The sequence below is a fragment of the Triticum dicoccoides genome, chromosome 3A, assembly GCF_002162155.2.
Source record: "Triticum dicoccoides isolate Atlit2015 ecotype Zavitan chromosome 3A, WEW_v2.0, whole genome shotgun sequence".
NCBI lineage: Eukaryota > Viridiplantae > Streptophyta > Magnoliopsida > Poales > Poaceae > Triticum > Triticum dicoccoides.
The window spans coordinates 527,682,853-527,704,906 of record NC_041384.1 but is presented as its reverse complement, the minus strand read 5'-3'; the positions used below and the strand labels follow the sequence as shown (position 1 = coordinate 527,704,906).

The following is a 22,054-nucleotide window of genomic DNA, read 5'->3' as shown; positions in this document are numbered from 1 at the left end:
TGCACAACTTTTCTCTAGGTATAAACAATCTGGATAGCTTTAAACTAACTGATCAATGGACCCTTAATTAAGAGCCCAGTTGTCCGGCACGTCTACATATTCTTGACGAGGTTTGAAATATGATTTTTAGACCGGGTCAAAAGATTTTCTTGTGTCATTTATGTCAGACCAAACTATCCATACCGTTGTGCATATGTACTATAAATCTATGCATGCGTGCGTTCCTGGATGGATCCCGCGAGTCGATGCATGAGGTTCCCCTCGCCTTCACCAGTCCAGATTATCCATCCATCCATCCAGATAATAGGGGCGAGTCCGTGAGTCGTTTTCTCTCAGCGAGTTTTCTCTCCCCGACGGCGATAGCCTAGGGTTTCGACATACTCCGGCGCCGCGGCCGGATCTTACCTTCTTTTCCCCGATCGAACCTGCTGGTGATCCCCTGGACTCGGGCTGATCAAGGGAGGCCCCTCGTGACCTTACCCGGCCTTGGTTATAGTGGTTTCTCCGGCAGATCGATCTAGGGTTTTCGTTGGCGGCGACTAGACTGCTCGGTTCATGGCGTCGGGATCAAGCTCGAAGGGGCGGCATGGCAAGGAGACGACGGAGGAGCTGCTAGCCAGGTTGAATTTGCAGGAGGAGGAAGATGATGATTTCGTGTGGGAGGAGGAGTTGCCGGATCTGGGGGCGCCGGCGAAGTGGCTAGCCATAGCCAGGGTACACACTACAAGGACTTTCAGCCCTAATGCTCTTTATGGGGACATGCGTGCAGCCTGGAATCCAGCGAAAACGGTGGTCTGGAGGAAGGTGAAGGACAACTTGTTCACAGCGCAGTTTGGTTGTCTAGGGGATTGGAATAAGGCCATGCTAGAGGGGCCATGGCTTTTCAGAGACCAAGCAGTGATTTTGGTGGAGTATGATGGGTTCAAAAACCCTGATAGCATCAAGTTGGATAAGTTGGCAGTTTGGGCGCAAATCCATCGTTTACCTGACAACTTTTTGATCGAGCCTGCAGTCAGGGGGATGGCATCGCGAATTGGCGAGGTGGAAGAAGTGCAGCTCAAGCTACCGGCAGGTTTCTTTGGTGAATTTGTCCGGGTGAGGGTGAAAATCGATATCAACGCAAAAATTAAGAGGTTTGTCACTGGAAAGAAGGGGGATGAACGAGTTAGATATCAAGTAAAATACGAGAAATTACCTGTCTTTTGCTTTAACTGTGGTGAATGCGGGCATTAGCACGAGGAGTGTGGTGATGGTGTTCATGATGAGACAAAGTTTGAGTGGGGTGAATTTGTTCTGGCTGACAATATTCGCTTCAGGCAACCTGGCAGAGGTGGTTTTGGTAACCAGAGGGGACGAGGCGGCCCAAGGAATGCAGGAGGAAGAGGTAGGGGGCGAGAGCAGTATAACCCCAATCAAAGTTGGCGCTTCAATGCATATCAGAATGAACCTCGCAGGGAGGCGGGGAGGCAGGATGAAGGAGAGGACAATGCAATGACCACAGAAGTATCGGGGCCAAGCGAGCCCAAGGGTATGATCGAGGAACCGACTGCTACAACGCTGGGGGTAGTGGTGGCAAGTAACAAGAGGCAATCTTCGGACAAGAACCATCCAGAGACAGTTCAGTCGAGCGATGATGGAGAAGGGGACATGGTCCTAGTGAGCTCTACAGCTCTTGTAATCTCTGGAAAGCCGGACGGGGTTCCACCGATGCCGCCTGTATATGTGTCTCCAAGGAAAGAGGTGAAGCGACGGAAGAAAGATGTTGGCAATAAAGGAGCCCTGTTTAAGGAGCTGTCTGATGCAGGGACACCGAGTATGGTGACAGATGGAGTGGAACGTGGCAAGGACCAGTATGATGGATCGGCGGGCTCCTCCGAGGAGTGCCGCCGGACGCAATGAGTTCATTTTGTTGGAACTGTCACGGCGCGGGTAAAGCCGCGACAGTTCGTGAGCTTCGCGACTTTGCGAAGAAATTTACCCCTACCGTGTTGTGTATTGTTGAAACTCAAGTAAAGGGTGCACGTGTAGAAGCTTTAGCTAACACTTTGGGCTATGATAATGCCTATGCGATAGATAGTCAAGGAAGAAGTGGAGGAATAGGGATTTTTTGGAATAATACAATAAATGTTGAGATCTTGGGTGATTCTGTTTATCATATTGATGCAAAGGTGGTAGAGGAAGGGAAAGACCCATGGAGGTTGACATGCGTGTATGGCGAGGCCCAGACACAACTGAGACACCAAACATGGGATCTCCTAAAGGGGTTGGCGTCTTTTAGCAACCTCCCTTGGCTGTGTTTGGGCGATTTTAATGAAGTTTTACGTCCGGATGAACATGAGGGAGCTGGTAATCGGAGTAATGCACAAATACAAGGTTTCCGGGATGCGGCTGACGTTTGCATGTTGATGGACTTGGGCTATCATGGCAGATTTTGGACCTTTGAGAAAAAAGTGATCGGGGGATCCTACACCCGCGTGAGGCTTGACAGAGCGATGGCCACAGCTGATTGGGCGGCGCTTTTCCCTATGGCCAAGGTTACAAACTTAACTTCGGCGTCCTCGGATCATGGACCAATACTCGTACAGTTTGAAGAGGTTTTACCACGCCCTAAACCGAGCTTCCGGTACGAAGTGATGTGGGAGTCACATGAATCATGGCGTGACACTATTAGCTCAGGATGGAGCGAACTGCAAGCGGATCAAGGAGTTGAGGGGATTCGCAGAAAATTGGAGCTTCTGTCAAAGAACCTCTCGGCATGGGAGGATGCAACTTTTGGAAGTGTTAGGAAGGAGATCAAGAAGGCAAAAGCGGAGCTAGAGAGGCTTCGGAGTGTTCCGTCTAGGACTGCTCCAAATCACCTTGAGCAAAAGTTGAATGAATGACTGGTTGAGCTCTATCATAGGGAGGAGTTAATGTGGAGACAAAGATCGCGCATACAGTGGCTGACTGCGGGTGATCGCAACACAAAAAATTTTCACATGAGAGCAAATATGCGGCGTAGGAAGAATATGATTCGAGCTCTACACAATGCGTTGGGTATAAGAGTAGAGGACAAGGCTGAGATGAAACAACTTGTGACAGATTTCTATAAAACCTTGTACACGACGGAAGGTGTACAGGGGGTAGATGATGTATTACAACATGTGCCTCGGAAAGTGACACCAGAGATGAATGCTTCGCTTTGCGCTCCTTACACAAATGAGGAAGTAAAGCAGGCCCTATTTCAGATGTTTCCTACGAAGGCACCGGGGCCAGATGGTTTTCCTGCACACTTCTATCAGCGCCACTGGGACATTTGTGGGGATGAAGTAACTAAAGTGGTGCTCCGGATCGTCTGTGGAGAGGAGACTGCTGCAAGCATTAATGATACGGTACTCGTGTTGATACCCAAGGTACAAAATCCCACTCTACTTACCCAGTTTAGGCCTATCAGCCTTTGCAATGTGATTTATAAAATAGCTTCTAAAGTGGTGTCGAATAGATTGAAGTTGATATTGCCAGATATTATCTCAAAGGAGCAATCAACCTTTGTTCCCGGGAGGTTGATCACGGATAATATTATTTGTGCGTATGAATGTTTGCACTTCATGAAAAGAAACAGATCCAAGACAAACAACTTTTGTGCACTTAAGCTTGATATGATGAAGGCATATGACAGACTAGAGTGGCCTTATCTAAAGGCAATTATGGTTAAGCTTGGCTTTGCACCAGATTGGATCCATACAGTTATGAGCATGATCACTTCTATTTCATTCTCGGTCTTGTTTAATGGAGAAAGATTAGAGAGCTTCTCACCTTCCAGGGGTATCAGGCAGGAAGATCCTATTTCCCCTTACTTATTCTTGATTGCAGCGGAGGGCCTTTCGTGCCTTTTAAAACACAGTTCTCAGTCATTAGTGCTCGGTGGCATAAAGGTGGCGCCCACGGCTCCGGTAGTGAACCACCTTTTGTTTGCAGATGACAGCCTGCTGCTTTTCAAGTCTAGTGTCCAGGGGGCAAATGAGGTTTCAAACCTACTTGATGCATATTGCTTGGCTTCGGGCCAAAGGGTAAACTATGATAAATCGTCCATATTTTTCAGTAAGGGATGCCCGGAGACCCTTAGGGTGGAGATAAAGAATATACTTAATGTGCAGAATGAGTCTTTGAGTGAAAAGTATTTGGGTCTGCCGACCGATGTTGGACAGTCCAAAAATGGCACCTTCAAATATTTACGAGACAGAGTTTGGGAAAGGATAAAGGGATGGATGGAGAAACTTTTATCAGTGGCAGGAAAGGAGGTTCTCATAAAATCTGTGGCTCAAGCTTTACCAGTTTTTTTGATGTCTTGCTTCAGATTACCTCGAGGCCTTTGTGGAAGCATTACGTCACTCATTCGTCAATTTTGGTGGGGGAGCAAGAGAGGCAAGAGGAAACCATGTTGGGTAGCTTGGGATTTGATGACCCGACCGAAAAGTTTGGGAGGACTTGGCTTTCGGGATATAGAAATCTTCAACTTGGCACTTTTGTCTCGGCAAATTTGGAGATTATTGAATGATCCCTCCTCTCTTAGTGCACAAATCCTTAAAGCATCATATTTTCCACAATGTACAGTCCTTGAAGCTCAACTAGGTCCACATCCTTCTCAGGTGTGGCGATCTATACTTGATGGGAGAGATATTATCACCCAAGGAGCTATCCGGCGTATTGGTGATGGAACTACCACGAACATATGGCAACATAGTTGGATCCCAAGGGACGAAATGATGAAGCCGGTGGCCTCCTTAGTTGCTGACCCACCGCAACTGGTTTCTGATCTGATCGACCACACTAGAGCTGCATGGCGAGAGGACTTGCTTAGACAGGTGTTCATACCCATTGATGTGGAGGCGATCTTGCAAATACCGCTCTGTACACGGCGTGTGGACGATTTCTGGGCATGGAATGATGATCCAAGGGGGCGTTTTTCTGTACGGTCAGCTTATAAGATGATTGTCAAGATCAAGATTGGGCGCGAGGCATGGCTGGAGGAAAGGGAGGATCCTTCCAACTCTGAACATGAGATGAGGGGGTGGAACTCGCTATGGAACATGTCAGTGCCACCGAAACTGCGCTTTTTCACTTGGCGATTGGCGCAACACTCACTCCCTACGGGAGATGTCCTAAACCATCGTCATATGGCCACTACGAGTGCTTGCTCCCTATGCGGAGGGCAGGATAGCTGGCGGCATTCTTTGCTGGAGTGTAATGTGTCTAGGTGTGTGTGGGCACTTTCAGAAGCTGAGATGGTCGAGCACATGTGGGCAACCTCAGAACCTGACGCACGGCTGTGGCTCTTTGCCATGAATGACTCTCTTCCACCGGAGCAATTTCAGTTGATGATTGTTACTTTATGGGCGATTTGGAGTGCAAGACGGAAAGCTATACATGAGGATATATACCAGACTCCGTTTGCCACTGACAACTTCATCAAAGCTTACTTATCAGACATAGAGTTTTTGAAGAAGAAGAAGGAGGAAGCACATGGGATAGCAGTACCACGACCCCGTATGTGGATTCCACCACCAACAGATTACTACAAACTCAATGTGGACGCGGCCGTGTCACGCCCAGGTACGTTTGGGGCAGTTGGTGTGGTTTGCAGGGATGAGAGAGGCTTGTTCATGGGAGCGTCAGCTCTCGTTTTCAGAGGACTGCACAACCCCCAAGTGCTAGAAGCACTAGTTGTTCGGGAGGCATTAGCACTTTCAGAAGATCTCTATATCAACCATTTACTTGTTGCCTCCGATTGCAAGGTGGTGGTAGATGCAATCAGACAGGAAAGCTTAGCAGAATTTGGAGCCATTGTCGAGGAAATCAAGACTAGAGCAACTACCTTTATTTCATGTTCGTTTACTCATGAGTATAGGACCTCCAATACGGAGGCCCATAATCTCGCAAAGCATGCGTTATCTTTAGGGTTTGGCCGACACACTTGGCTAGGACAACCCGGCGATCTTCTTTTTGTACCTATGAACATTATGATTCAGTAATAAAGCTTTGTGAGATTCTCAAAAAAAAATATACTATAAATCTTTGTAGAGATTCTACTATAAACTACATACGGAATAAAATGAATGAATCTACATTCTAAATGCATCTATATACATCAGTATGTGGTTCATAGTGAAATCTTTACAAAGATTTATATTTAGAAACGGAGAGAGTATAAACGAAGATGCTACAAAAAGTGACATTTTTACAAGAGTACATATAGTGATACATTATTTTTTTGCAAATACAGTGATACACCCAATTAAAATCAACAAGAGATAATTCAAATAAAAACACTTTATTTTATTTTATTATTTCTTATTAAAGCAGGACCTAGAAGGTCCGGAAGCACTGGATAAAGTCATCTGAGAACATAACCGAAAGCATCTCCAATGTCATCGAAGTTAACCGATGAAGTAAACTGTCGACGTAGAATAAAATAAAGCCAGCACCATTACGTCGCTAAACTTAGGCGTACCCGAGTTAATGTTCTCCAAAAAGTAGAAATAGTCACATGGAGCAGCACTGGAGTGCCTTCCAGGAAACACAAAAGAAAAAGGAAGAAAAAAACAAAAGGAGAAGAGAGAACAAAAATAGTAGGTACCACTGCACTACACTAGGAGAGAGGGAGAGAGGGAGAGAGAGAGGCGAGGAGCCCCGGAGAAGGCACCGCACCGCACCCGCCCGTTGCTTTTGCATGCTGCGTGTCCGCGCCGAGGACACTTGTCTTCTCCCCATAAACACACCAGCAAGCACGCCCGAGAAACCACATGGAAAGCACGGAGCGGCAGCGAGTCTAGACTAGAGCGAGAAGCAGAGTGCCCCGGAAGCCTCCCCCACCCCATTCCCCCCCTTTCTTCTCCCCGGCCCTTGTTAGTCCCGTCGCGCGAGGAGGGGCGCCGCCGCATCCCCGCCCGGCCGCCGAATCGACCGCGAGGTACGCACCCACCGTCCCACCCACTGCTACTACTCTCCCTGAGTGGAAAAGATGCCGCCGCGCTTTCTAGATTTGTGTATGTTTGGCCCGGAAGTTTTTGCGGTTCTTGGTTAGTTTCCCAGTCCGGGCCTCAGATTGGACGGCTTTCGTTTACTGGTTGCTTGATTCCGCCGCGATTCGTGTCAGATGGTTTCTGGTCGGTGGTAATGCCGCCTTCGACCTTCCCTTTCGTGGCCGTCGCAGTGCCAGGTTATGGAGCTCGGAGTTTTATTGCTGCATTCCTGTAAATCCTTGTTGAAGCAGCCGTTGGGATTTGGGAGTAATAAGATTGGGGAGAGAAGAGCTTCTGCTGTTTATCCGTCTGGCTTGGTGTTCTTGTTTTCTTACCTTCACCATGTTCTTCAAGTGAGTGTAGTTTGCGGGGTTTTTTTTTTCTGATTTGCAAGGATGAGATGTTTGTGCTTGGAGCCGGCAGGCAATTTGTTAGTTTTCATTAAAAAAATCATGTACCCGGTTAATCAATCATCGTTCTTTTGTTCTCTTTGGTTGATTGATCCTTTGACCCATATGAGTAAAAGCAAAAGCTGAAATTTATCTGAACTTTTCTTTGCTCTCGTCACTCACTGCTGACTGATCTGATACTAAAAAACAAACCGCTTGACTGTTTCAGAGGCAACTTGCTAGTGCCTGTGCTCCTCAAGAGCAAGCCATGGACAACTGCGCCGATCAGAGCCTTGCGCAGAGGAGCATTGGATTCTTCAGGGTGCCTGGTCTCTTTGTGCGGCTGAGCAGCAAAGGCCTGAACGCAGTGGACCCTGATTCAGTCTGGAGCCCAACCTCTCCTCTGGATTTCAAGAACCTGCCGTCGTCAAACACTCTGGGCACCAATCTCAAGCCCACTGGATTGCTAGGCATCGAGGCTGATCTTCTGAAGCTCAGAACCGGCTCCCCGAGAGTCGGTCTCGGCCTTGTCGATGCCCTCACCGCCGACGAGGGCTCGTTGCACTTTGGCGGCAAGAACTCGTTCCTTGAATCCATCAAGCCATTTCTCGAGCTTGGGCTGCCAAAGGTGGCTGCCGATGATGCATCGTCGTGTCAGAAGACCGGTTCGGTTGGCCTTGGCGCCGCCATGAAGGAGAACACAGGCTTCGTTCAATGTGATTGTGAAGATGAAGAGTACACCTGCGTGATCGAGCACGGCCCGAACCCGAGGACGACGCACATCCTGAAAGGCCAGACGGTGGAGGTGCCCAACGGCGTGCGTTCCAAGAGGCCGATTTTCACCATCGAGCCCATCGAGGAGCCGTCATGGCCGTCGATGCCGGCTGCTGGTGCCGCCGCTTCTGGTTCGTGCTCCCACTGCAGGAAGCGGCTGCGAGAGGACATGGATACCTTCATGTATCTGTGAGCACTGAAACCATTTTTTGCTTCCATCTGATGTGATATGGTGTGTTGTTCAGTTGTTGAGTTTTGTGTTGGGTTTGGAATGCAGGGGCGAGTTGTTCTGCAGCAACGAGTGCAGGAAGTGCTGCATGGAGGAGGAGATAGACGAGGTGGAGGTGGAGCTCATGGTGCTGGATTCCGGCGGCTCCTCTGCTGATCTGCATTGGTGAAGATTGCTTGATGTTGCTAGTGGTGGTGGCGAGGAGGCGTTGCCCACAAAGCGTCTGTTCTTTCTTTATTTTGGTTTGGAACTTGGTAGGACTCAGCAGCAGGGGAAGGGAGGGAGAAAAACGCTTCTCATTCTGGTTTTTGTATGAATGGAGAGGTTTTGATTTAGCCAGTGTCTGCCATAGCGCAATGGCTGGACCATTTTCATGGGTATTGGGAGTATTCCTTTTTGGCTGCAAGACTGGTAGAAATACTCAGATATCGATGTGCCATAATATATTATAATCAATCAATTATATCAATTATATTACCCTCTTATATATTTTTTAAAAATCCTGCAAGTTGTGGCCATCCGAGTTTGTTCCTGCAAGTTGTGCATCATAGAGAGCCATTGTTGCTCTCTGCTGCTCTCCTGAGGAAAAGGTAAAAGTGAAAACTACAGTACAGTATGATGCTCTGCTCTGGTGGGTAGTCAGAGGCACTAACTACAGTCGCAGTGCAATTATCACCAGCTTTGCCATTCATTGTGCTGTAGCCGTCGCAGCAGCAGGAGGGCCCTGTGTAAGCGAAGCTACAGTACCATGTTGCATCGACATAAGGACGGGCGCAGGTAGGCAAGCCTACAGTACGAGTGCTACAGGCAAAACGCCAAGGGTATCCAATGCGCCCGGAGAAAGGAGAATGGAGGACTCACTTCAGCGTCAGCGTCATTCATCGCTTGCGACTTGAGCATATCAGCATCTGCAGGTGATACGGGAGCTTAGATGCTCCCGTGATACGAACTCCCTCGAACCGTTCGATCAGACAACCAACGGCCACAAACAGAGCTCCTGCAACTTTGCAGAAAAATGCTTCCAGAATCTGATATTTACGTGCAAGTCCAAAAGGATGGCTGTCACCCTTACATCTCTCATCCAATGGCTCACGAAAACCCGTATCATGGTAGCACCTAAAACTCTTGTATCACCTGATATTTTGTCATCAGGATCTTGAACAAGGATCACCAACTTCTTTTCCCAAGGGTCGTTTCAGTTTTCCTCCGGGTAGAGTTGGCTTTGCAAGTTTTGCCTATACCGATAGCAGTTGTCTCTCCCGGTAGGCGCATGAATGCTAACTCCATTGTTCCGGATGTTACTATCACTTTGGGTGACTACAAGTTTCTGTCTTCTCCTACGGTTCTTGGTGACTCGGATATTGATCTTATTCTCAAAATGGATTGCCTTTCTAAGCACAAGGCTCAGCTTGATTGTGCAGCCAGGCAGATTCAATTGACTCATTCGTCTGAGCATGTAATTGTCTTTGCCGCTCGTGATGATACCATCCGTCTGTTTTCTCTCAATGAGAAGGGTGAACTGGATGCCATCTCTCAAATTTCAGTCGTTTGTGAATATCAAGACGTCTTTTCAGAAGAGCTTCCAGGAATGCCTCCGCACCGGCCAGTTGAATTCGTCATCGATCTTGAGCCTGTCACGGAATCTGTTTGCAAACGTCCTTACAAGCTTGGACCGGAAGAGTTGAAGGAGCTGAAGAAGCAACTCGATATTCAAGAGCGAATGGGTCTCATCCGACCTAGTTCTCCGTGGGGTTGTGGAGTTCTTTTTGTGAAGAAGAAGGATGGAACGGACCGATTTTGTGTTGACTACCGTCCATTGAATAAGAAGACTATAAAGAACAAGTACCCACTTCCCAACATCAACGAGCTGTTTGAACAACTCAAAGGTGCTCAAGTATTCTTCAAGCTTGATCTCCGTATGGGCTATCACCATATTCGAATTCGTGAGCAAGATATTCCCAAGACGACTTTCAAAACAAGCTATGGTTCATATGAATACACTGTCATGTCTTTTGGCCTCGTCAACGCTCCTCTGACTTTCTCTCGCATGATGAACTTCATCTTCAACGCCTACACAAATGACTTCGTCTTGGTCTACCTCGATGACATTCTGGTCTTTTCGAAGAACAAGGAAGATCATGCCAAGCACTTGCGTTTGGTGCTCGATAAGCTCGGAGAACATCAGTTCTACGCCAAGTTCTCAAAGTGCGAGTTTTGGCTCGATGAGGTTCTCTATCTTGGGCATATCATCTCTGCCAAGGGCATAGCGGTGAATCCTGAGAAGGTGTCTGCAATTGTGAATTGGGAACCACCTCAGAACGTGAAGCAACTCCGCAGCTTCCTTGGTCTCGCAAGCTACCGCCGAAGGTTCGTTGAGAACTTCTCAAAGATCGCGAAGCCTCTTTCAAACCTTTTCCAGAAGCACGTGAAGTACGTTTGGTCTCCAGAATGTGACATCGCTTTCAACACCTTGAAAGAGAAATTAGTCACTGCTCCAGTTCTGACTCCTCCTGATGAATCCAAACCGTTCGAGGTCTTCTGCGATGCCTCTCTTCAAGGTCTTGGTGCAGTGTTGATGCAAGAGAAGAAAGTTGTGGCTTATACCTCTCGCCAGTTGAAGCCCAACGAGAAGAACTACCACTCATGACCTCGAGTTGGCGGCAGTTGTGCATGCTCTTTTGACTTGGAGACATCTCTTATTGGGAAGAAAAGTGGACATCTTCACTGACCACAAGAGTCTCAAGTACATCTTCACTCAGCCTAATCTCAACCTCAGGCAGACTCGTGTTGGAAATATGCCCTAGAGGCAATAATAAATTGGTTATTATTATATTTCCTTGTTCATGATAATCGTTTATTATCCATGCTAGAATTGTATTGATAGGAAACTCACATACATGTGTGGATACATAGACAACACCATGTCCCTAGTAAGCCTCTAGTTGACTAGCTCGTTGATCAATAGATGGTTACGGTTTCCTGACCATGGATATTGGATGTCGTTGATAACGGGATCACATCATTAGGAGAATGATGTGATGGACAAGACCCAATCCTAAGCCTAGCACAAAGATCATGTAGTTCGTATGCTAAAAGCTTTTCTAATGTCAAGTATCATTTCCTTAGACCATGAGATTGTGCAACTCCCGAATACCATAGGAGTGCTTTGGGTGTGCCAAACATCACAACGTAACTGGGTGGCTATAAAGGTTCACTACAGGTATCTCCGAAAGTGTCTGTTGGGTTGGCACGAATCGAGAGTGGGATTTGTCACTCCGTGTAACAGAGAGGTATCTCTGGGCCCACTCGGTAGGACATCATCATAATGTGCACAATGTGACCAAGGAGTTGATCACGTGATGATGTGTTACGGAACGAGTAAAGAGACTTGCCGGTAACGAGATTGAACAAGGTATTGTGATACCGACGATCGAATCTCGGGCAAGTACAATACCGCTGGACAAAGAGAATTGAATACGGGATTGATTGAATCCTCGACATCGTGGAGATCATCATGGAACATGTGGGAGCCAACATGGGTATCCAGATCCCGCTGTTGGTTATTGGCCGGAGAGTTGTCTCGGTCATGTCTGCATGGTTCCCGAACCCGTAGGGTCTACACACTTAAGGTTCGATGACGCTAGGGTTATTAGGAAGACTTGTATGTGATTACCGAATGTTGTTTGGAGTCCCGGATGAGATCCCGGACGTCACGAGGAGTTCCGGAATGGTCCGGAGGTAAATATTTATATATGGAAAGTTGTTGTTCGGGTTCCAGGAAAAGTTCGGTTTTTTTTCCGGTATTGTACCAGGAAGCTTCCGGAAGGTTCCGGAGGATTCCGGAGGGGTCCGGAGGTCCGGAAAATGTATCACCACGTCCAATACAGCAGCATGGGCTGTAGGGGGGCGCCCTAACCTTAATGGGCCAAGGGCACCAGCCCCCCCAAGGCCCATGCGCATGGGAGAGGGGAAACCCTAAGGGGGAGGGCCTCCACTTGACTTGGGAGGCACTCCTCCCCCCTTGGCCGCCGCCCGAACCCTAGATGGGATCTAAGGGGGGCCGGCCCCCTCTCTCCCCACCTATAAATAGTGGAGGGGTGGGAGGGCGGCCACAACCCCTTGAACCTGGCGCAGTCCCTCCCCTCCAATACCTCTCCTCCTCCGCGTGAGCTTGGCGAAGCCCTGCCGGAGAACTGTCACTCCATCACCACCACGCCGTTGTGCTGCTGTTGGACTCTCTTCCTCAACCTCTCCTTCCTCCTTGCTGGATCAAGGCGTGGGAGACATCTCCGTTCCATATGTGTGTTGAACGCGGAGGTGTCGTCCGTTCAGCACTAGGATCATCGGTGATTTGGATCATGACGAGTACGACTCCATCAACCCCGTTCACTTGAACGCTTCCGCTTAGCGATCTACAAGGGTATGTAGATGCACTCTCCTTCCCCTCGTTGCTGGATTACTCCATAGATTGATCTTGGTGATGCGTAGAAAATTTTAAATTTATGCTACGATCCCCAATAGTGGCATCATGAGCTAGGTCTATGCGTAGTTTCTATGCACGAGTAGAACACAAAGCAGTTGTGGGCGTCGATATTGTCAATTTACTTGCCCTTACTAGTATTATCTTGATTCGGCGGCATCGTGGGATGAAGCGGCCCGGACCGACCTTACACGTACTCTTACGTGAGACTGGTTCCACCGACTGACATGCACTAGTTGCATAAGGTGGCTAGCGGGTGTCTGTCTCTCCCACTTTAGTCGGATCGGATTCGATGAAAAGGGTCCTTATGAAGGGTAAATATAAATTGGCATATCACGTTGTGGTTTTCACTTAGGTAAGAAACGTTCTTGCTAGAAACCTATAGCAGCCACGTAAAAACTTGCAATAACAATTAGAGGACGTCTAACTTGTTTTGCAGCATATGCCTTGTGATGTAATATGGCCAAAAGGATGTGATGAATGATATATGTGATGTATGAGATTGATCATGTTCTTGTAATAGGAATCACGACTTGCATGTCGATGAGTATGACAACCGGCAGGAGCCATAGGAGTTGTCTTAATTTATTTATGACTTGCGTGTCAACTTAAACGTCATGTAATTACTTTACTTTATTGCTAAAGCGTTAGCCATAGTAGTAGAAGTAATAGATGACGAGACAACTTCAAGAATACACGATGATGGAGATCATGATGATGGAGATCATGGTGTCATGCCGGTGACAACGATGATCATGGAGCCCCGAAGATGGAGATCAAAAGGAGCAAAATGATATTGGCCATATCATGTCACTATTTGATTGCATGTGATGTTTATCATGTTTTACATCTTATTTGCTTAGAACGACGGTAGCTTAAATAAGATGATCCCTCGTAATAATTTCAAGAAAGTGTTCCCCCTAACTGTGCACCGTTGCGAAGGTTCGTTGTTTTGAAGCACCACGTGATGATCGGGTGTGATAGATTCTAACATTCGAATACAACGGGTGTAAGCCAGATTTACACACGCAATACACTTAGGTTGACTTGACGAGCCTAGCATGTACAGACATGGCCTCGGAACACGGAAGACTGAAAGGTCGAACACGAGTCGTATAGAAGATACGATCAACATGAGATGTTCACCGTTGATGACTAGTCCGTCTCACGTGATGATCGGACACGGCCTAGTCGATTTGGATCATATTTCACTTAGATGACTAGAGGGATGTCTATCTAAGTGGGAGTTCATTAAATAATTTGATTAGATGAACTTAATTATCATGAACATAGTCTAAATTGTCTTTGCAAATATGTTGTAGATAAATAGCTCACGTTGTAGCTCCTAGAGAAAGATTAAGTTGAAAGATATTGTAAGCAATGATGCGAACTAGGTCCGTAGTCCGAGGAGTGTCCTCACTGCTACACAGAAGGCTTACGTCTTTGATGCACCGCTCGATGTGCAAACCCCTACAATGTCGTCTGTGGATGTTGTGAACACCTGACAGACACATCCTGATGACTACTTGATAGTTTAGTGCACCATACTTTACGGCTTAGAATCGGGATTCCAATGACGTTTTGAACGTCATAAGACATATGAGATGTTCCAAGAGCTGAAATTGGGATTTCAGGCTCATGCCCGTGTTGAGAGGTATGAGACCTCTGACAAGTTCTTTTGCCAACAAGATGGAGGAGAATAGCTCAGCTAGTGGGCATGTGCTCAGAATGTCTGGGTGCTACAATCACTTAAATCAAGTGGGAGTTAAACTTCCAGATAAGATAGTGATTGATAGAGTTCTCTAGCCACTATCACTAAGCTACTAGATCTTCGTGATGAACTATGACATGCAAGGGATGGAGTTGATCCCGGAGCTGTTCGTGGTGCTTAAGACCGCAAAAGGTAGAAATCAAGAAGGAGCATCAAGTGTTGATGGTTTAACAAGACCACTGGTTTCAAGAAGGGCAAGGGCTAGAAGGGAAACTTCATGGATGGCAAATCAGTTGCCGCTCCAGTGAAGGAACCCAAGGTTGAATCCAAACCCGAGACTAAGTGCTTCTATTGTAAGGGGAACAGTCACTGGTAGCGGAATTACCCCAAATGCATGGTAGATAAGAAGGCTGGAAACTTCAACAAAGTATATACGTGTTATTAATGTGTACCTTACTAGTACTCCTGGTAGCACCTGAGTATTGGATACCGGTTCAGTTGCTATTATTGATGACTTGAAGCAAAAGCTACGGACTAAACGGAGACTGGCTAAGGGCGAGGTGACGATGTGTTGGAAGTGTTTCCAAAGTTGATGAGATCACCATCGTACGCTCCATCTGCCTTCGGGGTTAGTATTGAACCTAGATAAATGTTATCAGGTGTCTACGTTGAGCATGAATATGATTAGATCATGTTCATTGCAATACAGCTATTCATTTAAGTTAGAGAATAATGGTTATTCTGTTTACATGAATAATACCTTTCATGGTCATGCACCCTATGTTAATGGTTCATTGAATCTCGGTCGTAGTAATACACATGTTCACGCCAAAAGATGTAGAGTTAATAACGATAGTACCACTTTCTTGTGGTACTGCCGCTTATGTCATATTGGCGTAAGATGCATGAAGAAACTTCATGTCGATGGATGTTTGGAGTCACTTGATTTTGAATCGCTTGACACATGCGAGCCATGCCTCATGGGCAGGATGACTAAGACCCCGTTTTCAGGTACAATGAAACGGGCAAGTGACTTGTTTGAAATCATGCATACTGATGCGTGTGATCCAATGAGAATTGAAGCGTGCGGTGGATATCGCTATTTTCTCATCTTCACTGACGATTTGGGTAGATATAGGTATATCTACTTAATGAAGCACAAGTCTGAAATGTTTGAAAAGTTCAAGCGATTTCAGAGTGAAGTTAAGAATCATCATAACAATAAGATCATGTTCCTACGATCTGATCAAAAGGGGATTTTCTGAGTTATGAGTTTGGCAATCACTTAAGACATTGTGGAATTGTTTCACAGTTGAAGCCACCTGGAACACCACAAGGTAATGGTGTGTCCAGACGTCGTAATCGAACCCTATGAGATATGGTGCGATCTATGATGTCTCTTACCAATCTACCGTTTTCATTTTAAGGTTATGCGTTAGAGATAGCTGCATTCACTTTAGATAGGACACCATCTAAGTCCGTTGGGACGACGTCATATGAACATTGGTTTGGCAAGAAACCCAAAGTTATTGTTTCTTAATGTTTGGGGATGCGATGCTTAGGGCTTCAGCCGAAGAAGCTCGAACCCAAAGCGGACAAACACATCTTCATAGGATACCCAAGGGTGACAGTTGGGTATACCTTCTATCTCATATCCGAGGGCAAATTGTTTGTCGCTAAGAACGGGTCCTTTCTCGAGAAGGAGTTTCTCTCGAAAGAATTGAGTGGGAGCAAGATAGAACTTGATGAGGTTGTCGAACCTTTACTTCAATCAGAGAGTGATGCAACACAGAAAGATGTTTTCTGTGGTGCCTACGTCTGTTGAATAGGAAGTTAATGATAGTGATCATGAAGCTTCGGATCAAGTTGCTATCGAACCTCGTAGGTCGACAAGGATATGTACTACTCCTAAGTGGTACGGTAATCCTGTCTTAGATATCATGTTGTTAGACAACAATGAACCTACGAGCTATGGAGAAGCAATGGTGGGCCCGTATTCCGATAAATGGTTAGAAGCCATGAAATCCGAGATAGGATCCATATATCAGAACAAAGTATGGACTTTGGTGGACTTGCCTGATGATCGGCAAGCCATTGAGATAGATGGATCTTTAAGAAGAAGATGGACGTGGGCGGTAATGTTACCGTCTATGAAGCTCGACTAGTGGGAAAGAGTCTTTTCACAAGTTCAAGGAGTTGACTACAATGAGAATTTCTCACCCGTAACGATGCTTAAGTCTGTCGGAATCATGTTAGCATTAGCTGTATTTTTCGATTATGAAATCTTACAGATGGATGTCAAAACAAGTTTTCTTACCAAGTTTTCGTAAGAAAAGTTGTATGTGATACAATAAAAGGTTTTGTCGATCCTAAGGATGCTAAAAGGTATGCTGGCTCCAACAATCCTTCTATGGACTAGAGCAAGCATCTCGGAATCGGAATATATGTTTTGATGGAGTGATCAAAGCTTTTAGGTTTATACAATGTTTGCTAGAAACTTGTATTTACAAGAAAGTGAGTGGGAGCACTACAACATTTCTGATAAGTATATGTGGATGACATATTGTTGATTCGAAATGATGTAGAATTTCTGGAAAGCATAAACAGTTGTTTGAAGAGTGTTTTTCAGAGGAAGACCTGGATAAAGCTGCTTACAAATTGGGCATCAAGATCTATAGAGATAGATCAAGACGCCTGATGATACTTTCAAAGAACGCACACCTTGACATGTTTTTGAAGGAGTTCAAAATAGATCAGTCAAAGAAGGGGTTCTTACCTGAGTTGTAAGGTGTGAAGTTGAGTAAGACTCAAAGCTTAACCACGGCAGAAGAAAGAGGAAGGACGAAGGTCGTCCCCTATGCTCTTGTCATAGGCTCTATATGGTATGCCATGCTGAGTACCGCACCTGATGTGTGCCTTGCCACATGTCTGGCAAGAGGGTATAAAGGTGATCTAGGACTGGATCACCAGATAGCGGTCGAAATTATCCTTAGAGGAATAAGGAAATGTTTCTCGGTTATGGAGATGATAAAGAGTTCGACGTAAAGAGTTACGTCGATGCAAGCTTAACACCTATCCAGATAGCTCTGAGTAGAGATACCGGATACGTATAATGGAGCAACAATTTGGAATAGCTCCAAGTGGAACGTGGTAGCAGCATCTACGATATGACATAAAGTTTTGCGAAATACATAGGGATCTGAATATGGCAAGACCCGTTGACTACAACCTCTCTCACAAGCATAACATGATCAAACCCAGAACTCATTGAGTGTTAATCACATAGAGATGTGAACTAGATTATTGAGTCTAGTAAACTCTTTGGATGTTGGTCACATGGCGATGTGACCTATGAGTGTTAATCACATGGCGATGTGAACTAGATTATTGACTCTAGTGCAAGTGGGAGACTGTTGGAAATATGCCCTAGAGGCAATAATAAATTGGTTATTATTATATTTCCTTGTTCATGATAATCGTTTATTATCCATGCTAGAATTGTATTGATAGGAAACTCAGATACATGTGTGAATACATAGACAACACCATGTCCCTAGTAAGCCTCTAGTTGACTAGTTCGTTGATTAATAGATGGTTACGGTTTCCTGACCATGGACATTGGATGTCGTTGATAACGGGATCACATCATTAGGAGAATGATGTGATGGACAAGACCCAATCCTAAGCCTAGCACAAAGATCGTGTAGTTCGTATGCTAAAAGCTTTTCTAATGTCAAGTATCATTTCCTTAGACCATGAGATTGTGCAACTCCCGGATACCGTAGGAGTTCTTTGGGTGTGCCAAACATCACAACGTAACTAGGTGGCTATAAAGGTTCACTATAGGTATCTCCGAAAGTGTCTGTTGGGTTGGCACGAATCGAGACTGGGATTTGTCACTCCGTGTAACAGAGAGGTATCTCTGGGCCCACTCGGTAGGACATCATCATAATGTGCACAATGTGATCAAGGAGTTGATCACGGGATGATGTGTTATGGAACGAGTAAAGAGACTTGCCGGTAACGATATTGAACAAGGTATCGTGATACCGACGATCGAATCTCGGGCAAGTACAATACCGCTGGACAAAGGGAATTGAATACGGGATTGATTGAATCCTCGACATCGTGGTTCATCCGATGAGATCATCGTGGAACATGTGGGAGCCAACATGGGTATCCAGATCCCGCTGTTGGTTATTGGCCGGAGAGTTGTCTCGGTCATGTCTGCATGGTTCCCGAACCCGTAGGGTCTACACACTTAAGGTTCGATGACGCTAGGGTTATTAGGAAGACTTGTATGTGATTACCGAATATTTTTCGGAGTCCCGGATGAGATCCCGGACGTCACGAGGAGTTCCGGAATGGTCCGAAGGTAAAGATTTATATATGGAAAGTTGTTGTTCGGGTTCCGGGAAAAGTTCGGTTTTCCGGTATTGTACCGGGAAGCTGCTGGAAGGTTCCGGAGGATTCCGGAGGGGTCCGGAGGTCCAGAAAATGTTCCACCACGTCCAATACAGCAGAATGGGATGTAGGGGGGCGCCCTAACCTTAATGGGCCAAGGGCACCAGCCCCCCCAAGGCCCATGCGCATGGGAGAGGGGAAACCCTAAGGGGGAGGGCCTCCACTTGACTTGGGAGGCACTCCTTCCCCCTTGGCCGCCGCCCGAACCCTAGATGGGATCTAAGGGGGGCCGTCCCCCTCTCTCCCCACCTATAAATAGTGGAGGGGTGGGAGGGCGGCCACAACCCCTTGAACCTGGCGCAGTCCCTCCCCTCCAATACCTCTCCTCCTCCGCATGAGCTTGGCGAAGCCCTGCCGGAGAACTGTCACTCCATCACCACCACGCTGTCGTGCTACTGTTGGACTCTCTTCCTCAACCTCTCCTTCCTCCTTGCTGGATCAAGGCGTGGGAGACGTCTCCGTTCCGTATGTGTGTTGAACGCGGAGGTGTCATCCGTTCGGCACTAGGATCATCGGTGATTTGGATCACGACGAGTACGATTCCATCAACCCCGTTCACTTGAACGCTTCCGCTTAGCGATCTACAAGGGTATGTAGATGCACTCTCCTTCCCTTCGTTGCTGGATTACTCCATAGATTGATCTTGGTGATGCGTAGAAAATTTTAAATTTCTGCTACGATCCCCAACAACTCGTTGGGTCGAAATAATTCAAGAGTATAATCCGAGCATCTAATATACTCCAGGCAAGGCCAATGTGATTGCTGACGCATTGAGCAGGAAGGCTTACTGCAACAGTCTGATTCTCAAGCCCTACCAACCCGAGCTTTGTGAAGCTTTCCGCAAACTCAATTTGCAAGTTGTTCCTCAAGGTTTCCTCGCCAACCTTCAAGTCTCTCCTACTTTGGAAGATCAGATTCGCGAGGCTCAACTTCTTGATGCTATGGTGAAGAAGGTGAAGATTGGGATTGCCAAGAGTCAACCCAAGTACAAGTGCTATCGCCTTGATGACAAGGATACTCTCTTCTTCGAGGATCGCATTGTTGTGCCTAAAGGTGACCTTCGTAAAGTCATTATGAACGAGGCTCACAATTCACTCCTCTCTATCCACCCTAGGAGTACGAAGATGTACCAGGACCTCAAGCAGGCTTATTGGTGGACTCGAATGAAGCGCGAGATTGCTCAGTTCGTGAATGAATATGATGTCTGCAGAAGAGTGAAGGCAGAACAAACCAGCTGGTCTCCTCCAACCTCTTGCCATTCTAGAATGGAAGTTTGACCACATTGAGATGGACTTCGTGACGGGATTTCCAAAGTCCAAGCGTGGCAATGATGCTATATTTGTTGTCATCGACAAACTCACTAAAGTGGCTCACTTTTTGCCTATCAAATAGTCTATCACAGCGGCTCAATTGGCAGAGCTTTATACCTCTCGGATTGTCTCTCTGCACGGCATTCCACAGTTGATCTCTTCAGACCGTGGCAGCATCTTTACCTCCAAGTTTTGGGATTCTTTTCAGAAGGCCATGGGCACCAACATCCGTTTCAGCACAACTTTTCATCCTCAAACTAGCGGTCAAGTCGAGCGTGTCAATCAGATTCTCGAAGATATGCTCAAGGCTTGCGTTATCTCTTTCGGTATGAAGTGGGAAGATTGTCTTCCATATGTCGAGTTCTCCTACAACAACAGCTTTCAAGCAAGTTCGGGCAAGGCCCCATTTGAAATTCTCTATGGCAGGAAGTGTCGTACTCCTCTTAACTGGTCAGAGACCGGTGAACGTCAACTTCTCGGAAATGAATTGATCACAGAGGCAGAGGAGATGTGCAAGGTCATTCGTGATAACCTCAAAGCAGCACAATCCCGCCAGAAGAGCTACTATGATAGTAAGCATCGTGATTTGGCTTTTGAGATCGGAGACCATGTTTACCTCCACGTCTCTCCAATGAAAGGTACTCATCGCTTCAGTATCAAAGGGAAGCTTGCCCCTAGATACGTGGGTCCTTTCAAGATCGTCAGCAAGAGAGGCGATCTCGCCTATCAACTCGAGCTTCCTTCAAACTTTGCAAACATGCATGACGTGTTCCATGTCTCTCAGCTCCGCAAGTGCTTCAAGACCCCTGACCGCACCGTCAACTTCGAAGACATTGATCTCCAAGAAGACCTCTCTTATCGTGAGCACCCAGTTGCTATTCTTGAAGAGACTGAACGCAAGACTCGCAATAAGTCAATCAAATTCCTCAAAGTCAAGTGGTCACACCATTCCGACCGTGAAGCTACCTGGGAACGCGAGGATCACCTTCGTTCTGAGTACCCGACGTTTTTCCAATCCTAGATCTCGGGACGAGATCCTTTCGTAGTGGTGGAGTGTTGTAACACCCCGGATGTAATTTACCTTATACGTATCCCAACTCTTGCCGTTTCCGGCACTAAGTTATTTTATTTCCTCGGGTTCGGGTTTTGTCTTCGTGTGTTGTTGCTTTTGTCATGCATCTCATATCATGTCATCATGTGCATTGCATTTGCATACGTGTTCGTCTCATGCATCCGAGCATTTTCCCCGTTATCCGTTTTGCATTTCGGCGCTCCTATCTCCTCCGGTGCCCCTTTCTACCTATTTTCGTGTGTGGGGGTTAAACATTTCCGGATTGGACCGAGACTTGCCAAGCGGCCTTGGTTTACTACCGGTAGACCGTCTGTCAAGTTTCGTGCCATTTGGATTTTGTTTGATACTCCAACAGTTAACCGAGGGACCGAGAAGGCCTCGTTTGTGTTGCAGCCCAACACCCTTCCTATCTGGCCCAAAACTCACCAAAACATCTCCCATCGTCTAGAGCGTTCGATCACGATCGCGTGGCCGAAAACCGCACCTCATTCTGAGCTTCCTAGCTCCCTCTAGGCCTATAAATAGACCCCTTTCCAAAATCACGGGTCTTCTTCCCCCTAACCCTAGAATCCTCCTCGCGTCGCGCCGGACATGTCCGCCCGCGTTGGACGCCTCTCCGCCGCC

The 22,054-nt window shown here is 46.7% G+C and overlaps 1 protein-coding gene across 1 annotated transcript; it reads left to right on the top strand.

Moving 5' to 3' along the window:
* Positions 1-6,687: 6,687 nt before the first annotated feature.
* LOC119268994 (FCS-Like Zinc finger 8-like) lies at positions 6,688-8,870 on the top strand. The gene is made up of 3 exons (XM_037550731.1): positions 6,688-6,949; positions 7,620-8,353; positions 8,442-8,870. Exons 2-3 carry the CDS (start codon positions 7,659-7,661, stop codon positions 8,560-8,562), a joined length of 816 nt encoding a protein of 271 aa, XP_037406628.1. The 5' UTR covers positions 6,688-6,949; positions 7,620-7,658; the 3' UTR covers positions 8,563-8,870.
* The last annotated feature ends 13,184 nt before the right edge of the window (positions 8,871-22,054 follow it).

Coding starts and splice junctions, on each gene's coding strand:
- LOC119268994 (XM_037550731.1), top strand. CDS start 7,659: ATGGACAACTGCGCCGATCAGAGCCTTGCGCAGAGGAGCATTGGATTC. Junction 8,354..8,441: donor ATGGATACCTTCATGTATCT/GTGAGCACTGAA, acceptor TTTGGAATGCAG/GGGCGAGTTGTTCTGCAGCA.